At 43.5% G+C, this 23,633-nt stretch overlaps 1 protein-coding gene and 1 long non-coding RNA gene across 8 annotated transcripts in view; one reads left to right on the top strand and one right to left on the bottom strand.

The window, feature by feature from the left end:
* The window catches only part of ANKRD6 (ankyrin repeat domain 6), a 189,917-nt gene that overhangs the window by 112,453 nt on the left and 53,831 nt on the right, over positions 1-23,633 (top strand). For 4 of the 7 annotated variants that reach the window (XM_082730577.1, XM_082730575.1, XM_082730578.1 and 1 more), the window contains exon 2: positions 10,450-10,713. In XM_082730577.1, the coding sequence (XP_082586703.1) occupies positions 10,594-10,713 (120 nt within the window). In that variant the 5' untranslated portion in view covers positions 10,450-10,593. Of the gene's footprint in view, positions 1-2,196; positions 2,405-6,603; positions 7,014-7,086; positions 7,143-10,449; positions 10,714-23,633 lie in introns of those variants that run through there. The other 3 variants (XM_082730579.1, XM_082730582.1, XM_082730580.1) reach the window with 3 other exon arrangements.
* The window catches only part of LOC309864787, an 86,888-nt gene that overhangs the window by 41,600 nt on the left and 21,655 nt on the right, over positions 1-23,633 (bottom strand). The gene's annotated exons all lie outside the window — the stretch shown is intronic.

Genomic DNA, 23,633 nt, shown 5'->3' with positions numbered 1-23,633 from the left:
CTACAGGGAGATTTACAAGTTGCATTATTTTGTATTAGCCTCATTTGATGTTTGCCGTCACTCAATGAGTAAAAACTGTTATTCTTTCTATTTTACACATGAGGAAATGAACCTAGATTTATTAAATACATTGCCCAACATAAGTAGATAAGCCAGGATTTGAGCTTAGGGTACCTGGGATTTGAGCCTTGGGAACCTGGAGGATGGAGTGGCATTGGAGGAATCATCTGAGAGAAGGACAACTTGAATCAGGTTGGAAAGGTAAGGAGGAGTTTGGAAAAGATCTAAAGACCATTGTAAGCAAACGTGGCAGGCTGGTGGTTTTAAGGTTCCGAGTACCAGTGTGGTGAAGCCAGGAAGCAGGATGGGTGGGTGGGGTGTCAGCAGAGCAGGTGGTTGGAAACAGAGGGAAGACCAGGCCGTGTGTGGATTTGTGTCTCTCTGGACTTTGTTCTGGGGGAACGTGAGTCGTTGAGGGTTATAAGCAAAGGCGAAGCACGATCACATTTGTTGTGCAAAGAGCATTCTGAGAGTGATAACATATATCGAGGTGAGGAGGGAGTGGACAGGACTTGCAACAGGGGGACTGCCATGGGAGGCAGCTTCCGCATGCTGGCTTCTGTCCTGTGATCAGCAGTCTCTCAGCCCCCATAAGATCTCGTCATGAAAGACTTTCGACTAGAAGCACAGAGGATGAGAGGCCATAGACAACGACAAAACGATTGGCACAAAAGACGTGCCACAATCTGGCTGACTATTGCCTGGCTATAGGCAGATGCAGGGACTCCTGCATTGCGGCTCATCTGTCTGAGTTCCATCTTTGTCATCTTGAAACAAACTGGAAGAGAAGTTTCTCATTATCTTGTTCTTCTAACACTGACACATCAGGAGGGGGAATTTCTCTCTTATTGGCTCAAGTGATCTTCTAAGGACCCGTCAGAGGAGAGAGAATTTAACACTGATGGCTCAATGGCTCCATCTTCCCCAAAGATGGCTCAGGTCTTTGTTATATAAAGGTCAAGTTTAATAAATCCTAACAACTATCTGGGCAGGTTACGTTGACTTCTACAGTTATCTTTTATTGAAGATGCATTATGGGCCAAAGCACACTCACTGTCAGAATCTTGAACATTAGTCTGGCCTACTTTTCCCTCTGTAAAAACTTATCTGCAGCAGCAGATTCCATTACACAAGCTGAAAGCTTATTTCACCTTTCTTATCCCAGTTTCCAAGTTTAGATAATCACAAGCAGAATTTCAAGAAACATCATTAGCATCCAGTTGGAGACCACTGCGATGGTTGAGGTAAGAAACGATGACATCCTGAATCAAAGCAGTGGCAGTGCAGCTAGAGGAGAGAGAACAGAACAAGGAACATTTAAACATCAACCATACAGCCTTGCTTATATTTACTAAGCACTTTCTCTGTGCCAGACATTGTATAGGGTATGTATTATCTCGTTTAGTCTTTGCAACAACCCAATAAGTTAAGAACTGTTACTCTGTTTTACACATGAGAAAACAGGCTTAGAGTCATTAGAAACTTGCCCAAAGAAAATGGCAGAGCAGAATTTGAGCCCCAGGAATGTGACCTTAGGACTCATTTTTAAAAAAGTTTATTTACTTTATTTGTATGTGAGAGAGAGCATGAGCACAAGCAGGAGGGGCAGAAGGAGAGGGAGACAGAATCCCAAGCAGACTCCACACTGGGCGTGGAGCCAGAGGCAGGGCTCGATCTCACAACCCTGAGATCACATCTTGGACTGAAACCAAGTCACTTAACTGACTGTACCACCCAGGCACCCCTCAAGATTCTCATTTTTAATCTCAGCGTATTACTGTCTCAAATCAGGAGGATTTGGTAATTTATGGAATGTGGGGGCGGGGGAAGGAGAATCAGAGGAATGGGAGGAGTGTTCCAGATTAGGGAAATAAGCAGATAGATGAAAGGTGGAGCCACTCACCAAAATAGGGGTAAAGGAAAAGGACTGGGTTTGAAAGAAAGGTGATGATTTGGGTGTGGACATGTTGATAGGGGACATCCAAGTAAGATGTCTTTAAATGGTTGGGTGCTTAAAATATGGAGCTTCAGAGAAAGTGATTGAGGCTAAAGAAGTCCGTATCTAGGCAGCAGAGGAGCATGTGGGCAGCAGCAGCGGGGGGTGGGGAGGTGGGTAACAGAGATTTTCTAGAGAAGATGAGCGGAGAAGGCAATCAGGGATAGAATCTCAGGGACCTGCAACATTTAAAGGACCAGTAAATGAAGAGCCCTTGAATGGGAGAAAAAAAAATAGTTCAAGGGATGGTAGGAGAATGAGGAGACACTGGGTCACAGAAACCAGAGGAGAAGGAAGTGTGATGAAGAAATGGTAGCAGTGCCTAATGCAACAGAGAAATCACATAAGGTAAGAACTGAAAGTTACCATTGCATTTGGCAATCAGGTCAATGTAAAATCAACCGGTGGGAATGCAAAATGTTATAGCCATTTTGGAAGACAGCATAGCAGTTTCTTATAAAGCTAAACATTTTCTTAACATATGATTTAGCAGTGCTATTCCTTAGTATTTACCCAGATGAGATTTAAAAAAAAAAAAAAAAGTATGACACACAAAATCCTGCACGTGAATGTTTAGAGCAGCTTTATTTGTAATTTCTAAAACTTGGAAGCAATGTAGATACCCTTTAATAGGTGAATGGGCAAGCAAACTATGGTACATCTGTAGAATGGAATATTATTTAGTGATAACAAAAATCAGCTATGAAGCCATGAGAAGGTATGGAGGAGCCTTAAATGCATATTACTAAGTGAAAGAAGCCAACTGTAAAGGTTATATACTATATAATTCCAACTACATGACATTCTGGGGAAGGCAAAACTATAGAGATAGTATTAAGTTCAGTGGTTGCCAGGAGTTGGGGAGGGGAGAGAGAAATAGGTGGGGAAGCACTTATGTCAGCATGAAACTATTCTGTATACTACTGTAATCATACATACCCCTCAGTTATACATTTGTCCAAACCCATGGAACTTGCAACACAAAGAAGGAACCCTAATATAAACCATGGACTTTTGTTAATAATAATGTATCAACATTGACTCATCAATTGTAACAAATTTTCCACACCAATGCAAAATGTTAATGATAGGGGGAACTGGCAGTTGGGTTGGTGGGGTATATGGAAATCCTCCGTACTTTCTACTCGGTTTTCTGTAAACCTGAACCCGATCTAAAAAATAAGATCTTTTGATTAAAATAAAAAGAAAAGAGGAAAGAGGAAGGGAATAAAAGAAGAAATATACAAAGGAAGAACGAGAAAGCCATGTGCATATAATCTTCAAAGTGTAGCATGAACCCATAATTATAATTAATGCAATTCTTGGAAATCTTGAATTCTGAGTAAAAATATGACTAGTTTCTCTTCTGCTTACCAATTTCTAGAGCTCCTCATCACAAATGCAAGATAGAAACCAATCTTTAGCATGATATGAAAATTTTTTCATAGCCCATATTTTGCAACGTGATCTGTGGGTCATCACCCACATACTACAAGCTTCACCTGCAACAGTCTCTTCACTTCTCTTTCCCACTCATGACATGCACTTCCAGACTACTCTGCCTTTTTGCTCTTGCTGTTTCTTCTGCCCATTTCCTCTCCTCTTCACTAGCTAATAAAATCCTACACATCCACCACTCATCGCACACCTGCCCTTCTCTGTGAGAACTTTGCTGACTCCTTTCGCCCCTAGCACACTAAGCAAGAAAGCTCTCCCTCCCAGTATCTTTGTTTATGCCTCTCTCTTCAATAAATACTTAGTACAGTACAACATCAACAACAAACAGTTTAGTGGGAAAACTGGGGGCAGAAAGAAGCCTGATCAAAGCAGATTTAAGAAGTGGGTGGAAGGGGCACCTGGATGGCTCAGTCATTAAGCATCTGCCTTTGGCTGGGGTCATGATTCCAGGGTCCTGGGTTGGAGCCCACATCAGGCTCCCTGCTTGACCGGAAGCCTGATTTCTCCCTCTTCCAGTCCCCCTGCTTGTGTTCCCTCTCTAGCCATGTCTCTCTCTGTCCAATAAATAAACAAAATCTTAAAAGAAAAAAAAAAAAAAAGTAGATGGGAGAAACATATGCGTGGAAGGTAGACTATTGCATGGGGATTGGTTTTATTATAATTTGGCATTGTTTGTTTTGGTTTGTCTTTAGCCTTTGTGGTTTTACCCAACAGGCATTGAGGATGGCAAAAAGAAAACTCTTGAGTGGCTGTGGTGTGGCCCAAGGCTTGTGGTGCTGACGGACCTGCAGGGTCTGTGGCCAGACTGGTAATTCTCCAGATCGGTAATTCTTTTCCCCAGAAGAGCCGGAAGAGCCGTTGTCCTCTATTTGGGGGAGGGAGGGAGAGAGGAGAATGACTACGTCCATTTATTATCTCTTGGAGTTTCAGGAGCCATAGCCTGCCTCATCTGTGGGGGAAGGAGAAAATGGTTTGCTGAATTGGCAGACACTTCCTGTTTTTCTCATGAGATCCACAGGCTCCTACAGACGAGTTAATGACTAGAAAAAGCAATTAGTTCTTAGTTTTCCTGTCATCGACTTAACAGACTTCAAAGGCTAACTATATTCCAGGAAGTACACCAGGCACTGGAATACAAGACAACCAAAACAGGGTTCCTGTCCTCAAGGAGTTTAGAAGATCAACCTTGAACCCATGTGAGCAACTATACCGTAAGGGGAGTTGTCTTAGTTCAAGCTGCCAGAACAAGATACCGTAGACTGAGTGGCTTAAATAATAGAAATTTATTTTCTCACAGTTCTCAAGGCTGAAGTCCAAGATCAGGGTCCAGCAGGGTTTGGTTTTTGGTAAGGACTTTCATTCTGCCTTGCAGGTAGTCACTTTATTGCTCTGTCTTCATATGGCCTTTCCTCTGAGAATGGGTGTGGGAGGGCAGATAGGATTGTGATTAGATCGAGTCTCTAACGTCTCTCTCTCTCATAAAGACACCAATCCTAACAGATCAGAGCCTTGTCCTTATGACTTCACTGTATCTTATTTACCTCGGAAGGGTACCATTTTCAAGTACAGTTACATTGAGAGTCAGGGCCTCAACATAGGAATTTGCAGGGGGTGGGGGACACACAACTCAGCCTATAACAGGAGCTTACAGAAGACTGTAAGAGCACAGATGGGGGCATGATCAACTTGTCTAGGGAAAGAAGGCTCAGTGATGACCTGGTGTGGCTTTTGAGCACGTGGGTGTCAGTATATGTGATTTTGGTAACCCCAGCTTGGCGGCTCTAGTGATCTAGCAGCACGGGGCAGTCAATGTGCAATGATTGTCCCATGTAAAAAGAAGAGGTCTCTATACCACAAGCTTTCTGTCAATCATAACTTTATTTAGTGATATCCTTAGGGCTCTGATACTAATTTTATGTGTGTTAGCTGCTTTCCTTGATGGTAGAGCATGTCATAGGTTTCCAGATGTCACTCTTCAGCCTTTACTGCAACAGCCTCTGGAAACCTCCTTTGAAGGTGATTATTTCAACAACTCATTAACTGTCACATTCAGAAGTCCTGAACTTCATGTGGCACCAGAAATAAGCACACTGTTCCTTTGCAACAGTGAGGTGTGTAAAATGAGTCATGGGCTCGCTCAAGAGGTGTTCTGCCCCTGTTTGTCCCTGTCTTTTGCAGATAGCATTTGGGGACCCCAGTCTCTGTGAACAGCCAGAGTCGTACTGTCCTCACTGATAATATTATGTTGAGGGTCCCTACCTGTGGGGTACGTACTCTCAGAAGAAGGAAATGTCCCACAAAAGTAACCACTCGTTTCTTTGTACCTCAGTCACATTCGGTTTGCTTTTCTCATTTGGCATCTGGTCTTTGGGGCTTCTGTAAGACCTATCAGGGCCAGTTTCTTTAGAGCAGGGAGTGAGTCACATTGCTCCGTGTTCTGACCTCACTTGTGAGGCCGTGATGGCAGTATCCCAGCAATGATCACTTTAGGATAAACCAGTACAATTGCTGTGTATTAAAAAGAAGCTTATCATTCTACTGGCACCTTGTCTCCCCAGTGGAATTCAGTCTCTCTGTAATGCACTGCCCTGAGTCTGGCTGTTCTTCCCTTGGTATAAGCCAAATAATTGCCAAAGCAGAATCCCAGCCTGTTGCCCATAAGAACTGCTACCCTCAAGGAAGTAGGGGCAAGGCCTTGAGCAGGGAAGGTGCTTAGAGGGTTTACACAGGCTGAGTAATATTCCCACCTTTAGGACCAACAATTCTGGCTTTCAAAATAAGGGGAAAATGATAAGATGGCTCAAGTCAAAGTGAAAACCCTCTTCCTTTCTATGACTGTTCAAGTTGTGAGTTAGTTTCCTGCTGCTTTATCAAGTGGTCTGGAGGACACCCCTGTGATGTTTAGGGCCATTGACGACACTCTATCAAAACTCAACAGCTTTGCTCCCTGTCTCCTCCCTTCCCCCTCTCCGCAGAGACTCTGTTTAGAGGAGCGTTTGTGAGACAAACTCTGGGCTTACAAAACACTGAAACAGCTGCTCTCCCAGCGCCTTGACTCCTGTGCTGCTGCAGTCACAGTGCTGGAACTCTCTGCCTAGGAGGGAGGAGTATCTGGATCTCTGCTGTTCCCTCTTACCATAAAGGCAGTTCATTACAGGTTTTGACTCTGCCTGCCTTCTCCCTCCCTTACGACATGCACATTCATCTCTTCTCCTGGCATGACTGCTGGCAGATGCAAACTTCGTTTCTGTGTCATCTGAGCATCACTGAAAATCATTCCGCCCATTTGTGAATTATTCCCTGACTCTTCAATAGGGCAGTGTTACAGGTCCTCTGCCGGCAGAAGGGAGCAGTCCGACAAGACCTGAAGACCCAAGACTTTCAGAAGCTGTGATGAGCAGACTAGGAAGCAGCAAGACATTGTGAGCTGAGTGGATGTCTTAATAAGCTTTTAGATGTGATTTGGCCAGAGTTGGCAGAGGAAGCTCAAGGGAAAAAGGCAAGTAAATCATTGCATACCCACTGAGCATGACAACCCTAGGAAGCTAATGATCTCTCCAGGGAAGAATTGACAGCAGTTACCCAGCAGCAGGACACCATGTAGAATGGGGAGGACAGACTCCTGGATGTGAGTACAATCTCTCTTCGCTACAGGGTTTTGAGGAGTAAGTGCAAAGCGAGTTATTGTAATTGATAGTGCTCCCTAACCACTGCTTCTGGGTGCTTGTGGACTATCTCTGGGTGGGCTGTGCATAAGGTTCTGGCTGTTTGCAGGTCTCTTCTAGAATATTTTGTCTGTTAGGAAACTGTAGTGGTTTGGGGATATTGGTTCCAGGAGACTTTGTGGTAAATCCTCAAGAAAACAGCAAAAGCAAACCTCCCAGACCTTTTGCTATAAAAAGAAAACAGATTGCATCACAGACCAAGCAGCTGTATGGCCTTCTGGCATTTGTGATGAGAGAAAAAAAGCATTGGCAAATTGGAATGCAGTGAAAACGGGGCAGTGGGCTGGGAGAAGGGAGGGAGATCTTTCTTAGGAACCTAAATACCTTTCTGGATTCAGGATGCTCATTGAATATTTATGATCATGGATTTATTTCATTTCTGCTTAAAGAGCTGGAAGCATGTTTGCATTTAATATTTTTCTCTGGAGCCCTGTGAAAGTGAGCATTGTGACAAAGAGGGATGTGATTGGTAAATGTGGGGCAGAAGAAATTCCTCACCGCCGGCAGTGGGAAGTGTCTTGAATGATAGCTGATCTACTTGGAAGAGGCGGCTCAGATTTAATGAGGGCATGGGGTTGCTGCAGCCCGGGCACCCAACAGGTGGGCAGTGGAGTTTAAGTCATCGATTGCAGACTGATTGTGACCTCTCTATTCCTCCCATCCCCCACTCCTTTTTTGGGGTCCTCCATCCTCCTCATAGCTCTCCCTCAGCCCGCCTCTGCCAGGTCTGATTTGTCAGTTTAGAGGTGTCAGACAGAAGCTGAATATGCCCTTACTCCAGAAGGATGGAGGTATAGAAAGGAAGCCAAAAAGAAGGCTCACTTTGATCCTTTCCCACCACCCTGTGTGTGAATGCTACTGTAGGTGAATGCTGGAGGCCCTACCAGTGAGCCTCTTGCTGGATCTAAATCGAGAATGAACTTGAGATGACCAAGCACAAAGGGATGGTGCTAGCTGCAGACTGGTAACTGGAACCCTGGGATTCTGTTCCTGATTTTGCAGGAGTTTTCTGTGCAATTCCAGTTGGGAGTATCCATACCCCTATAAGCAACGTGTCCCGGAGTTGCCTCGTGCCTCAGGCAGGCTGTGCATTGGCCATGGTGAAGGGGGTAGGGTGGAGTGGAGAGTGGGGAGCATGTCATTCTTAAATAGGTGGAACGGAAAAGCTAAATAAATAAATAAAAATAGTAAATTTTTAAAAATTCTGTTTGGCCAACATTTTTCAATTGTAATATTTTTCTATTAAAAAAAAAGCAATAGTAATGTGCACTGGATTTGCAAAGGGCTCTTTACCAAAGGTAATTATGTAAACAAGGCTATCTCAGAAGCCTGCAACCATGGCAATAAGTGTCTGAGAGCCGTATTTATTGTCTGGGTTAGGAGGGGAGTGGCTGTCCGGGTACTGTGGGCCTCCTGACCCATGGGTCTGTGTTTGGGGAGACTGGACAGCGCTGCTGGTCTGCAGCCCATGACCTCGGCTGATGGGCTGCACTGAGTTTGCACAAAGGACATCTCTAGCCCCAGGAGCTAAGCTATGAAGTAAAATGTGTGAAATTTTAGTCATGATCATAGTATTTGTATGAACTGGGCTATTGTAGTTGAGACATTCAGATACCCATTGCAAGAAAAGTTTGGGTACGGGAAGGTGGCCGTTGAGTGCGCGAAGATAACAAATGAGTTTAAGTGGAAGAATGTGGTTGTGGAGGGAGAGTATTTAGGAAGCCACAGCTCATATGTGGCTCATATTGCAGTATTGGGACAAACGGAGCAGAAGCTCAGTATTACTGGTTTGAAGGTACCACATGTTATCTGAACAGAGGAACAGTGTATCCAATGTTTATAAAAACAAACCACTCTAAACAGTGGAACAGTCTGGAAAACATAGAGCCCAAACTTGTCTTTCAGGGGGACCCTGGGAATTTCCAGTGGCATTTCTAGCTCTGTTTCTCTGTTTTGAGTCTCAATGTTATTCTTTCATTGGCTCGTTCATTCAGTCAAGATTTCTGGTGTGTCCAGGGACCTTTGACCGTGACTAACAGGAGTCTTCTGCTTTGGAACATTCCTTCTCCAGGTTTGTTGCACTTCCAATGAGCAGACCAGGGTGCATGAGTTTGGCCTTTTTTTTTTTTTTTTTTTTTTAATTCGTTTGAGTGGGGTTGGGGCAGAGAGAGAGAAGGGAAAGAGAACCTCAGGCAGTCTCCCTGCTGAGTGTAGAGCCCAACATGGAGCTCCATCCCAGGACTCTAAAGTCTTGACCTGAGCCGAAATCAAGAGTCAGATGCTTTACCAACTGAGCCACCCAGGAGCCCTGAGTCCTTTACTTTTGACACAATTACCAGTGGCTTTAGTTTGCTCTAATGGTGGTCCAGGGCTACTGGAGGAGTCAGTCTTTAGAAGTCTGTTCATTTGCCATTTGGTGGAAAGAAGAGGTTGACTACTAGTCACTACCTCCCGATCACTGCTCTGAGTGTGGCTTCAAGCCCCCTAGGTGGTTTTGGTAGGCCCTTTTATTTCCTGTTAAGCTCGGAACCACCACCACCAGCCCCTCCTGGTGCAGCTGGCAGTGCACACTGTCAGTGTTCGTAGCACCTTTGTTGTTCCCAGAGTGGGTTTTTCCTACAGTAATTGGGACTGGGAGATGGCCCGGGCCTGCGCGCAGTTCTCCATCTGTCCCAGAACTCGGGAAACTGCACTGTTTACATTGAGACAAGGATGAAGCAAAAGAACTGCAGTAAATGCTGGGACAGAATGCCAAGGATTTAACCCAGTCCTCAGGGTCTCTGTGAGGTGTGGTCCACACACCTTCACCTGCCAGCAGAAGCAGCATGTTAGCAGTGGCGGACCCACAAAACTTGGTCCTAAGGCCCTTTGTGATCATACACAGTACAGTCACCTGCCAAAGGCAGGCCTGGAAACCCCGCAATGTTGATGGGATTATATCAGGTCTCTGTTACCTAGGATGGAAGTGCATCCTCTGGAGAATGTTCCTAAAGCAGGAAGAAGGGAGGGAGATTGGCACATTCTGCTGTCTTCTGTTTCCAGGTTCAGGAGCTTTGGTGTGCAGAATGCGCTTCGTGCTCGTCCTGTCTTTGCCCAGCTTCCGTCCCCTGCCATGAGCCCCCAGCAGATGCCCTGAAATCAGAGAGACGAGGTGTGGCCCGTGCTGTATGCTGAGTGGTGCTAATGACAACTTTGTTTTGTGACCCCTAGGTCCCCAAAATGGCCTAGTAATAAAGGCACCTTCTGACGCTCAGGACATCTTTACCCGTGGGTGCCTGCCTGGGCCAGTGGCATCGTGTTGAGCCGAAGGAACTTGTCTACTGCGTTCCTGAAAACCTCTTTCTCTCCTAATTCATGAGCCAGCAGGATGCGGTCGCTGCGCTTTCAGAACGCCTTCTCATAGCTGCGTACAAAGGCCAAGCAGAGAATGTGGTTCAGCTCATCAACAAGGGCGCCAAGGTAGCAGTTACCAAGGTAACAAGAAGGGGGGGGGAAACGCTTTAACCATTCCCTGGGAAAAAGCTTACCTCTTAATAACCATTGTCTGTACAACCGTTCAGTTTGGTTTGAAGCTTTCATAGAACTGGCTTTTTGTTTTCTCTAGTGATGGCAGTTTGGAGAGAAGGAAGGGGGATTAAGATGCTTTCAATGCTATCGTTCAAATGGAGTGGGTTGTAATTAGCATTTAACAGTCTTTAAAATCACAGGGTGGCTTTTTCTCATCTACTTCTTCGGTTAAATGGACAAGAGATCTCACTGGAGAAATTGGGGCACAAAAACTTATTGGGGAGAATGTTTGTACAATAATCACATTAGACCAGCTTATGGACAGGGCAGCCCATCTGCTGTTCAAAGCCTCACTGGCCCCGTCTGTACAGTAACGGGCTTGGACCAGATGATGGCCACCATCTCTTTGGGCTTTCATTTCATATGGGTCAGTAAAAATGTCCGGTAAGCTTTAGAGGACATTGCTTACCCCTCACCAACAGATAATATGTGGGAAATGAGAGGACATACTGGCCAAGGGGCGGTTTTGTAGCAAAACAGAGGAAGGTCAGGCTGCAGAGTTAAGTGACAAGTTAGAATACAAAGAGAAGATAATGCTGCTGAAAAATGCCTATTGAGCACTTGGTATTGCTCTAAGGACTTTACAGTCCTCTAGACGAGGTTCTTTTTTTCATCCCCACTATAGAGATGAGGAAACTGAGGCACAGAATCATAAAAGTTACTTACTCAGGGTCCTTCAGCTATTGAATTGCAGAATTGCTACTTGTACCTGCAGAGTCTGGCTCCAAACCGACTTTCCAGGCTCCCTAAGATGGAGCTGTGGTGAGAAGCAAAGTTTTGTTTTCAAATGAGAGTGGCTGACCACTGGTGGCAAAGGTTGGCTGGCATACAGTTTCAGTTACTCCTCTGCAGTCTCTAAATTTCATGATTCTGACGTGTGCTATTTTGACACCACCAAGCAGTTATCTCAACCCTGACACTCTCTCCCTGGAGATGGCCACAGGTCTCACAGTTTAAGGTCTCAGTCCACAAGAGTGCCTCCCCCACCCCAGCGCCCCTTCAGATGCAGTCGCCAAGTAAGGGTTGTCACCTGTGCTTCTAACCAACTGGTTATGAAACAAAGGTTCCTACCACCCCCTCCTTGGGTTCAATTAATTTGCTAGAGCTGGTCGCAGAACTCAGGAAGGCATTTTGCTTACTAGAGTAGCAGTTCAGTATGAAAGGATATAACTGAGGATAAGCCAGCTAGAAGAGAGACATAGGGCAAGGTATTAGGAAAGGAGCAGGGAGCTTCCATGCTCTCTGAGTGCACCGCCCTCCCAGCACCTCCATGTCTTCACCAACCCAGAAGATTGCTGAATTCTCTTGGATTTTCACTGAAGCTTCATTGGTGATTGCTGATTGACATTCAACCTCCAGCCTCACCCCTCTCCCTGGAGGTCAGGGAATGGGACAGAGTTTAGCCCTCTAATCAAGGTTGGTTCCCCAGGCAACCAGCCCCCATCCTTAGGGGCTTTCCAAAAGTTACTCATTAACAAAAACTCAGGTGTGGTTGAAAGGTGCTTATTATGAAGAACACTCTTCTTTCACTTTTTTGGCTCTGGAGCTATTTCAGTAACTGAGGACAAATGACAAACTACTGTAACAAAAGATGCTCCCATTGCTTTTATCACTTAGGAAATTCCAAGGATTTGGGGGAGCTGTGAGCCAGGAATAGGTACTAAAACCACATATATATTTATTATAAAGATATTCTATGCTCATGGATTGAAAGAAAAAATACTGCTAAAATGTCCATACTATCCAAAGCAATGTACACATTCAATATAATCCTTATCAATATACCAACAACATCTTTCATAGAACCAGAACAGACCATTTAAAATTTGTATGGATTCACAAAAGATCCCAAATAGCAAAAGCAATCTTGGAAAGGAAAAGCAAAGCTGGAGGCAATGAGAATTCTGGGCTTCAAGTTATATTACGAAGCTGCAGTAATCAAAATAGTATGGTACAGGCACAAAAATAGACACATGGGGTGCTTAGGTGACGTATTTAGTTAAGCATCAGACTCTTGGTTTCAGCTCTGGTCATGATCTCAGGGTCATGAGATCGAGCACTGCATCAGGCTCCACGCTCAGCAGGGAGTCTGCTTGAGATTTGCTCTCTCCCTTGCCCTCTGCTTCTCCCCATCCCCCTACACTGCCCCCACCCCCCGCTCTGAAGTAAATAAATATGTAAGTCTTAAAAAAAATGGACATCAAGATCAATGGACCAGAAAAGAAATCCAGAAATAAATCCATAATTATATGCTCAATTAGTCATCAATGAAAGAGGCAAGAATGTACAGTGGGAAAAAGACAATCCCTTCAACAAATGGTGTTGGGAAAACTGGGCAGCTACATTCAGAAGAGTGAAACTGGACCACTTTCTTACGCCACATACAAAGATAAATTCAGAATGGATTAAAGGCCTAAATGTGAGACCTGAAACCATAAAAATCCTAAAAATGTATGGACAGTAACTTCTTTGACATTAGGCTTTAGCAACTTCTTTCTAGATATATCAACTGAGGCAAGGAAAACAAAAGCAAAAATAAACTGTTGGGACTATATCAAAATAAAAAGCTCTGCTCAGCAAAGGAAGCAATCAACAGACCTAAAATACAACCAATGGAATGGGAGAAGATATTTGCCAGTGACATATTTAATAAAGGGTTAGTATCCAAAATATATAAAGAACTTACAAAACTCCACAGGCAAAAAACAAATAATCAAATTTAAAAATGGTTAGAAAACTTGAATAGATATTTCTCCAAAGAAGACATACAATTGGCCAACAAAACACATGAAAAGATGCTCATCATCACTTATCATGAGATAAATGCAAATCAAAACCACAATGTGATAGCACCTCACACCTGTTGGAATGGCTAAAATCAACAACACAAGAAACAGTAAGTGTTGGTGAGGTTGTGGAGAAAAAGGAACCCTCTTGTACTATTGGGAGGAAGGCACACTGGTGCAGTCCCTGTGGGAGACAGAATGGAGATTCCTCAAAAAGTTAAAAATAGAACTACCTTATGGTCCAGCAATTGCACTATCGGGTATTTACCCAAAGAATACAAGAGACACTAATTCAAAAGGATACATGCACCCCTATATTTATAGTAGCATTATTTATAGTAGCCAAGATATGGAAGCAGATCAAGTATCCAATGATAAATGAATGGGTAATGAAGATGTACACACACACACACACACATATAAAACAGAATATTATTCAGCCTTATAAGAGAAGGTTACATATATTTGTGTGTGGATGGATGGGTGGATGGATTGGTGGATGGATGGATGGATGGATACATAGGTAGGTAGATACATAAATAGATTACCAGAGGGGAGGTGGGAAGGGGAAAGGGAGAAATAGGTGGACGGGAATTAGGGAGTGCATTTGCCGGTTGAGGTATGGAAGTGCCGAATCACTATATATCATACATCTGAAATTAATGAAACACTGCATACTAACTAGTGAATTAAAATGAGAACTTTAAAAAACAGTAGGTATTACTTTAATTTTTATGTTGTACCTACATCTAGATTGAAGTGTCAAATACTTTTACTATGTTTCTATTCCATTTCTGAGTCTCCATAGCCAACTACTTTCAAGTCTTTTGGGTATTTTCTTTTAATGTTTACATTCCTAAATAATATCCTGATATTGCCCAATCTTGATTTTTCCCATTTTAAGCATTATCTGTTCCTGTAATGATATGAAAACCAATGATCTAAGATTTAACTTTCTTTCTCTTCCCTGCTCTCACATGTGCCTGTCTGCCTTCTCAAGTATAGTTTTGTCATTACTTAGGTGGCATCAGCATTTGATATTTACATTAAGTTAACCAGTTTATTTATTTGCTTATACTAATGATTTATTTTTTATTTGAGAGAGAGCAGGGGGAGGGTCAGAAGAAGAGAGAGAGAGGGAGAGAATCTCAGACTCCCTGCTGAGCACAGAGCCTGAAGTGGGGCTGGATCCCTGAGATCATGACCTGAGTTAAATCAAGAATCGGACATTCATGGGGCATCTGGGTGGCTCAGTCGGTTAAGCATCTTGCTTCGGCTCAGGCATGAACCCAGGGTCCTGGATTGAGTCCTGCATCGGTCTACCTGCTCAGCAGAGAGCCTGTCTCTCTCTTGTGATCCACCGCCTGCTTGTGTTCTCTCTGTCAATAAATAAATAAAATCTTAAAAGAATCAGATGTTCAACTGACTAAGCAACCCAGGCGCCCCTTAACCAGTTTATTTATAGTTGAACCATGTAGAACGTACTATCCTTATGTTTCCTTTCTTTTTCTTTGTAATAATTCCTTTTTTTCTAATGTTAATAATTGTCCTGTATTTGTTTCCTTGATTTTGTGTGTACATATCCCAAATTGTCCTAAAACTCAGTTGCTGATCTGCTCTCTGGATGTTCTGATATGTTAGGTAGTCTTTCCACTGAGTCTCTTTGGAGAGATGTTCTTTGGAGCCCCCTCCCCTATTTCAGTCCAGACTGGTGGTCCTTAGGGCCTTCTGACAAGTGTCACTCTTTACTATTATCCTAGGGATTTCACTTACCACTTTCATCTATGTTGATCTCCTCATGTTTTTTCTTTCTTGGTTTACTTCCTTGGTTTGATGTGATATACCTTCTAGTATAGCACTATCCAACAGAACTTTCTGTGATGGTGAAATGTTCTGTATATGTGCTGTCTATTAGAGTAGCAACACATGGTTATTGAGTACCTAGAATGTGGCTTGTGGCTGAATTTCAAATTTAATTTTAATTAACTAAAATTAAAATGCTACATGTGGCTGTTGGCTACTGTATTGAATAGCACAGCTGTGATGTCTTCCTGAGAATGAGTGCATGGGAGAGATTGATCAACTTTAGACATAATCTATTGCCCCTTTCTCTTCCATACTTTCTCAATCTAGTTATATCAAAGTCTTGATCAGATGCATAATTACTGTGATTATGTAATTGCTGTTAATTGGTGAGCCAAGAATTATACTATAATTAATTACAATTCCATTTTTATATAACTTGCTGTTTTTCCTGGACTTCATAATTGCCTTGATTTTTTTATTTGTTTAGTTGTATTCAAACTTATAATTAAGTTTGAATATGCTACCATCCAACAACTCTGTAAAGCAGTTCTTAGTACAATTTTCCATAATTAATCCTATCATGTATTTGTCAGTTTTATTTTCCTTGAGATATTCCTTCTGGAACCATCCATCTTTCCATTTCAGTTTGATCTGTGTTGCTCTCTAGTTCTGCCTGAACAGAGTCATCCTGAGAATTCCTTTCACCTCACCCCTGTGCTAGATTCCATTTGCTGGAACCATGTCACCCTTACCTTGGTGGTGCTTGTGACTGGTAACTTCCAAAGAAAGGGAACATGAAGATAAATGTTTTGAGAGTCTGCATGTCTGAAAAAATTATCTTTATTCTAATGTGTCACCCAAGTGACAACTTGGTATTCTAACCTGTCACTTAAGTGACAACTTGGTATGAAACTTGAGAATGATTTTGCCTCAGAAATTCGAAGGCAGTATTTTATTATCTTGAGCTTACAGTAGTTGCTGTTGGGAGATTCTTCCCTGCAAGACCGAAAAGCATTATGTGCCCACTCTGCTCCTATAAGGCCTGCTCATTTGGAACCTAGATCAGTCAGTTCTTCTCAAAGAGGTAGCCTGCATGGAACTCTCTCTCCTCTCAGCTGGTGAAATGCTGCCGATTCATTTGGTTTCTCTAATAACTGGATACTCCTCTATTGGGTACTCAGAACTCCCCCCAGACTAACATTCTGACTTGGGTCTGAGTTAATCTCCCACATCTCTTTGTGCTTGGCCCAGAAGAGCAATGGATTTGGAATCCAAAGAGTTTGGTACGGGTACCTGCTCCACTGCTTATTACCTACTTGTTAATGTGGCCAGGGTTTCTTGACTTCCACATCATTGACATTTTGGGTCACCCAGTTCTTCTTGTGGGAATTGGTCCTATGCGTGGTAGAATGTTGAGCAGCATCTCTGGCATCTACCTCTTAGATGCCAGTAGGACCCCCTTCTCCCTAGTTGTGACAAACAGGAATGTCTCCAGAAATTGCTAAGTGTCTCCTGGGAGGCAAAATCACCACTGGCTGAGAGTCAGTGACGCAGGCAGATTTCTTCACTTCATGACTTTCAAATTGTTAACCAAACTTTTTTTTAAAACATTTTATTCTGAGGCGGCTCAGTGGGTTAAGCCTCTGCCTTCGGCTCAGGTCATGGTCTCAGGGTCCTGGGATGGTGCCCTGCATTGGCCTCTCTGCTCAGCAGGGAGCCTGCTTCCCCCTCCCCCTCTGCCTGCCTCTCTGCCTACTTGTGATCTCTTTTTCTCTCTCTCTCTGTCAAATAAATAGATAGATTTTATTTGTTTAAAGATTTATTTGTTTTAGAGAGAGAGAGAAAGAACGTGCTCATGGGTAAGAGAGAGAAACTTAAATCGACTCTGAGCTACCCAGACACCCCTTAACATTTTATTTTTATATAATCTCTACATCCCACGTGGGGCGCCAACATACAATCCTGAGATCAAGAGTCACGTGCTCTACCAGCTGAGCCAGGCAGGCGCCTCAGACTCCTCCCCAAACTTCAAGGCTTTACACAAGGGCTAAGTGTGAGAATGTGAGTCGCCACCCTTCTGCAATCTAAGTGGGCACAACATATGCAGCGCCCAGCACAGGATTCACACAGTAAGGCCCACGTTGAAGGAAGGGAATAGTGTTGTTGAGTGTAAACTGCTCGCACTTAGATAGTGCAAACTACTCCTGCAAAACTCCTCTTACAGGAACTCTTCAGTGATTAACTGGTGGGAACCTCACCACACCTTCATTATCCTCATCACACAGATGAGGAAACTGAGATAAGACGAGGGTAGGTAACCAACCCATCCAAAATTTCACTTAGTGTCAGGACTGGGACTCAAACCCTGGCCATCTGGTTCCAGGGTCCTTGCTCTAAGCCAGCATGTTTCAACCATGTGGCTTATAACTTTGGATTGTGGACTTCCTGTGGGCTACTTCTTGTTAGTATATCTTCTTTGTCACCTTGCACATGGTGGATATAATCTGCCAATGTTTTCCTGCCTGGAACCTCAGCTGCCCAGGTATTTTAACAAAGCAGTATCCCAGTAATGGTTTGCACATGGGTGCAACCTGTTACACCTTGCAAATGATTTTCACATTTGTGTTGCTCAGCCCTAGTACCCCGTGACATATACATAGACAGATTTTTCTTTTAGAGTTGTGAGGAAAGGGGAGGACCCCAAAGGGGAGGGACTGGTACAAGCTAGAAAGTGCCAGAGCTGAGACCAGAACCAGGATCCCCTGGCTCCCAGGTAAATGTCCTTTCTGTTACAGAAAGGACATGGTTGTAATACCTTATCCACCAAGTAGGGGTGGAGTTGTGCACAGGACAAGTCCTCAGAGTTAATGGAATTGGGAGTTGGGAATTGGGTAGAAACTACATGTAAAAATTTGTAAGTCATGTTTTAAGAGGCTCATTGAAAACTCTGATTAGCTGTTTGCACAATTTTCATATTAAGACCCATTATTTTCTGTGTTGTATTGACCAGCACATTTTCAGTTAGAACAGGAAATCTGACAAGGACAGTGATTATCCTGAGTCACAAACATCCCTGGAGTAAATTGGCTGTTAGACGTGGAAGCTCAGGATCTCCCAGTAATTTGGCTCTTGACCCCTCGCTTCTGTGGCACCGCTCTCACCTAACCCCAATCCCAACCCTAACCCTAACCCTAGGTTTATCTAGGGTTATCTGTTATCTCACCCATCCAGCAAGTATTGAGTGCCTACTTTATACCAGTGAACAAGATGCGGGGAAAAGATCTGTTTTGGGGAACCCAGCTAGGATTTGCGAGATGTCGCCCCCCCCCGCCACCTCAATGCAGCTCCCCTGGCTCCCTAATGCTCTGCCTCTTGGTTTCTTCTCTGACACTGCCTCCTCCAACTCCTTTTGCTGTTTCTACCTCCAAAGCTGGCTTTCCCTGGGGCTCTCAGTCCTCATCTGCTATCACTCTGCACACACACCTTAACTCACCAGCTCTGGCCCGGCACCTGTTCCTCTCTATCTCCTGATCCACCCATTGGGCTGCCCTCATGGGCATCTTTATCTGAATGATGCGTGGGTTCTTCACAACTACTTCAGATTTGAATACACAGCAATGACCCTGTGCCCTTCCCCAAACCCAGTCCTTTTCCCATGGTACCTTTGTTGATGGAGAGCACCTGACTCAGTCCTCAAGCAGAAGCCCAAGCCATTCTCCCTTCTTTTGACTCCTTCACATCCCTTCCCTTTTACAAGTTCCTGGTGGCCCAGCACAGCCCCTTCTGCCTCCTGATTTTCTCGCTCCTCTGTCCTTTCGAGTTGTTCCACTGTTGGATAATGCCTGAGATATTTGGTACTAAAACAGAAAGCGGGATTTTTTTTTATTTTCAAGAAAGCCTTGGTTTTACGTGAACATATTCTCTCCACAGTCATCTCACATTTTGGTTAAAAATCTTTCCATACAACTTAGTTTCATTATTTCAATACCAGTAGTTATTTTGCTGGTGGATAAACACTGTGTATCTCATCACCAAGCACCGATCATGTAGCAAGAGTGGTGAGCCTCTAGCAATCCTCACGTGAAGGGTCTTTCTGCAGAGCTTCCAGGAAGCTGGTCCTGGGATATTTCACTGTAGCTTTTGTTTCCTCCCAAAGCAAAGGACTGAGGTTACTTGATACAAATGTAGTTAGGAAGAAAAATGGTTCTATTCATAGAATTAATATTTGCCACATATCCACTTGACACCCGCCACTACCCTGAGTGGTGACACAGGGATTGAGACACTTAGGAGTACAGACCATGGCCTCAAGGAGTTTGTTCAGAGAGCGTGCCCCCAGGGTTTACTGCAGAGGGAACATCTGAAAACTGAGGGAGGAGGTGGCCACGTGGCAGTGCTTTATGGAGGTATGGAAGGAGGGGCCGGAAGGAAGGAAAAAGAGAGAACTTAAGGTCTTATGGAAATGTCTATGTAAATTTGCATATTTGCATATATACTATGCACAAAGAAATTGAGAGAGTTAGAACTTATATTGACCGGTTATATCCACTGATAAATGAAGAAACCAGGTAACAAGTGATGGGTACAGTATGATGTCATTTGGTTAAAAAACAAATCCAGTTCTTGTTGCAAACATGCTTGTGTTTGCTTGAGCAGGGAGAAATGTGTGCAACCCAGGGGGCTGCTAATGTTGGTTACTTGGTGTAGAAGATGATTAGTTTTGTTTTACAGATTTTTCCATTGTGTCATTCCTTATTTATCTATTTATTTATTTATTTTCTTATTTATTTATTTATTTATTTATTTATTTATTTATTTATTTATTTTTATATTTTTAACACGGGACAGGAACCCACAACCTTGAGATCAAGACCCGAGCTGAGATCAAGAGTCAGATGCTTAACCAACTGAGCCACCCAGGTGCTCCTTGTTCCACTTATTATTATTATTATTTTTTAAAGATTTTATTTATTCATTTGTGAGAGAGAGTGAGAGCGAGCACAGGCAGACAGAGTGGCAGGCAGAGTCAGAGGGAGAAGCAGGCTCCCTGCGGAGCAAGGAGCCCGATGTGGGACTCAATCCCAGGATGCTGGGATCATGACCTGAGCCGAAGGCAGCTGCTTAAGCAACTGAGCCACCCAGGCGTCCCCCACTTATTAAAATAAGCGTATGCCACCTTAGTAATTCGTCAAACATAAAATCAAGTTGATTGAAGTTGTGTTCAAGTACTCGTAGAAGCACCGGACTGGTACTCTGCATATACTATCTCAATGAAAATCTCCCAGTGGCTCTGAGAAGCCTTTGCTGTTGTCTCTGTCATGCTATTAAGGAAAGGGGCTTGCTGAACATGAAGTAACAGGGTCAAGGCCAGTTAAGCAGACCTGGGAGGGAACCTGAGGCCCATACCTAGGGCAAGGCCTGCCCCTTTTTCCAGTGCCTAAACTGTCCCTACTCCTTCCAGCATGAGCCCCAGCCATTCCTTCCAGGTTTTTCCTCCCCATCCGTGCACAGAGAGAACAAGGCTGCCTTGTAGAAGGGGTTAGGCCAAAGGGGCTTTTCCACCACCAACTCTCTCCCCCAATCCCTTCTCCATGCCACATGTACACCATTCCCAGAGTTTTGTATCCACTTTGAAATTTCCTACCAAGGCTGTGTAGTGTAGAGGGAAGGTGTGAGCGTGAATGTGGGAACCGGACAGCCTTGGGTTCAGATGCCAGCACACTTACCACCTCTGTGATCCTGGGGAGGTTACCTCTGAAATGAGTAAGAAATAACAGTAGCTACTTCATTAGATTGTTTAGGCAACTAAATATGTGAAGTACTTAGAACCGTGCTTAGTGTTGGATGTGGTAGCCATCAGGAGGAGACACAGACGGTACCACAGTAGCCACCTCCTGCTCTGAAGATTGGGGTCTGAGTAGCAGGCAGCGAGTCCTGAGCAGAGGACACAAGGTCACTTTTGTCCTCCTCTGAAAAATGAGGACAATCCCAACCTTGTGGGGTTGCTGTGAAGACTAAATGATATGACAACTGTGGAGCACAACTTCTGGCATTAAATAAATGACCATTATAGGCTTTCTCGGTAGAAGTTGAGAAGCTGAGTCCAAAATTTATATGAAAATGCAAAGGCCCTAGACTAGCCAAAGCAGTTTTGACGAACAAAGTTGGAGGGCTTTTACTACTTGAGTTCCAGGTTTGCTGTACAACTACAATAATCAAGGCAGACAAGATGAAGAGAACGGAATAGGGTGTCCTCAAATAGATCTACGCACATGTGGTCAGTTGATTTTTGACAAACATGCCAAGGCAGTTCAGCAGGGAAAGAACAGTCTTTTCAACAAATGGTGTTGGAACAACTGGGCATCTGTACATCAAAAAAAGGGAATGTATTGTAGCACATGGAAATGTGAACTTAAAATGGATCATAGATTTAAATGCAGGAACTACAAACTATGACAATTATAGAAGAAAACAGGATAAAATCTTTGTGATCTTGTTTGATAGTTAATTTTATGTTGTAATTTGGCTAATCCATGATATATCCAGATATTTGGTTAGACATTATTCCAGATGTTTCTGTAAAGATACTTCTTAGCTGAGGTTAACACTTAAATCAGTAGACTTTGAGTTGGGAAGATTATCCTCCAAAATGTGGGTGGGCCTTATCCAATCAGTTAGCGGTCTGAAGACAAAAAGGTTCCTGTGAGGAAGAGAGAGTTCTGCCTCCAGACTGCCTTGGGACTTGAGGTGAGGCAGCAGTTCTTGCTGAGGTCTGCAGCCTGCTAGTTTACCCTGCAGAGTTTGGATTTGCCAAGCTTCCATCATTGGCAGGAGTTAAAGCTCCTTCAAGTAAACCTCACTGCTACCCTTGAACTGACAGACACATTGAGGAATGCTATTCAGCAATAAAAAGGGATAGAGGAAACAATATAAACAAGTGTCAAAAGCATTATGAATTTGAAACCACAAAGGCCACACCCTATATGATTCCATTCCTGTGATATTCTAGAAGAGTCAAAACTATTAGAATGGAGGGGCGCCTGGGTGGCTCAGTGGGTTAAGCCGCTGCCTTCAGCTCGGGTCATGATCTCAGGGTCCTGGGATCGAGTCCTGCATCAGGCTCTCTGCTCAGCAGGGAGCCTGCTTCCTTCTCTTTCTCTCTCTCTGCCTGCCTCTCCATCTACTTGTGATTTCTGTCTGTCAAATAAATAAATAAAATCTTTAAAAAAAAAAAAAACCCACAAAACTATTAGAATGGAAAACAGGGGTCCAGGATGCTGGAAGGGACTGACTGAAAAGAAGTTGGAAGGAATTGAGGGGGTGGGAACAATGAAAATCTTCTATATCTTGCGTGTTGTGGTGGTCATATGATATTATGTACATTTACCTAAATACATCTGACTGAATAATTTGAAAAGGTGAGTTTTACTGAATGCAAATTATCCCTCCAGAAACTTGATTTTTTTTTCCCTACTAGCAAAAATAGGTTTATTCAGGAAGAGCAGATAATTATAATTCAGGACATGCAAGCTCTGGCAAAACCACAAGCAAGTCCCCAGAAACTTGATATTTTAAAATAGCTGTTCTAAATATCATAATTGCTACAGATAAGGAAGCAGACTTAAGGGGGTTCAATAACTTTATTGCATCACTTAAAAGTGTGGGTCCTGGGTGCTTTCCTATCTTGTGCCCCATACTAGTCAGTGACTGTGCTCCAATTAATATAAACTCTATAAACTTGTAAAAGAGAAATGCAAAGGGTTTGATTGTAGTAAAGTAACCTTCCCAAGCAGGACACTTGGTAGTTTCTGTAGAAAGGAAGAGCACACGTGTGGGGTTGGTAGATATTTTCTGGCAGCCATTCCAAAGAGAAGGCTGGAGGTCAGTGATGTGCATTCATGAGCTAGAAAGAGGGCAGCTGTGGATTCTGCAAGCATTATCGCTCCTGCTGCTACTGCCTGACTTCATGCTCTTGAACCTGTTTCCTGTTGGGCAAAACCCCCAGGAAGGGTCTGTGAGGCTGGCTTTCCTGGGCAGGGGGAAGCTGTAGAAATGGGGGATCTATTTTGTTGCTTTGTGTTTGATTCCGCAGGTGTGCTTCCTTGTTGTTGTTTTTTAAGTATGGATCTATTTTTGGATGGTTTATTTTACTTTATCTTTAATTTAATTTAAGTTCAGTTTATTAATATACAGTGTACTGTTCGTTTCAGAGGTAGAGGTCAGTGATTCATCAGT

Source organism: Mustela nivalis (genome assembly GCF_964662115.1).
Source record: "Mustela nivalis genome assembly, chromosome: 5".
NCBI classification, from domain to species: domain Eukaryota; kingdom Metazoa; phylum Chordata; class Mammalia; order Carnivora; family Mustelidae; genus Mustela; species Mustela nivalis.
This window is presented reverse-complemented; position numbering and strand designations above follow the sequence as displayed.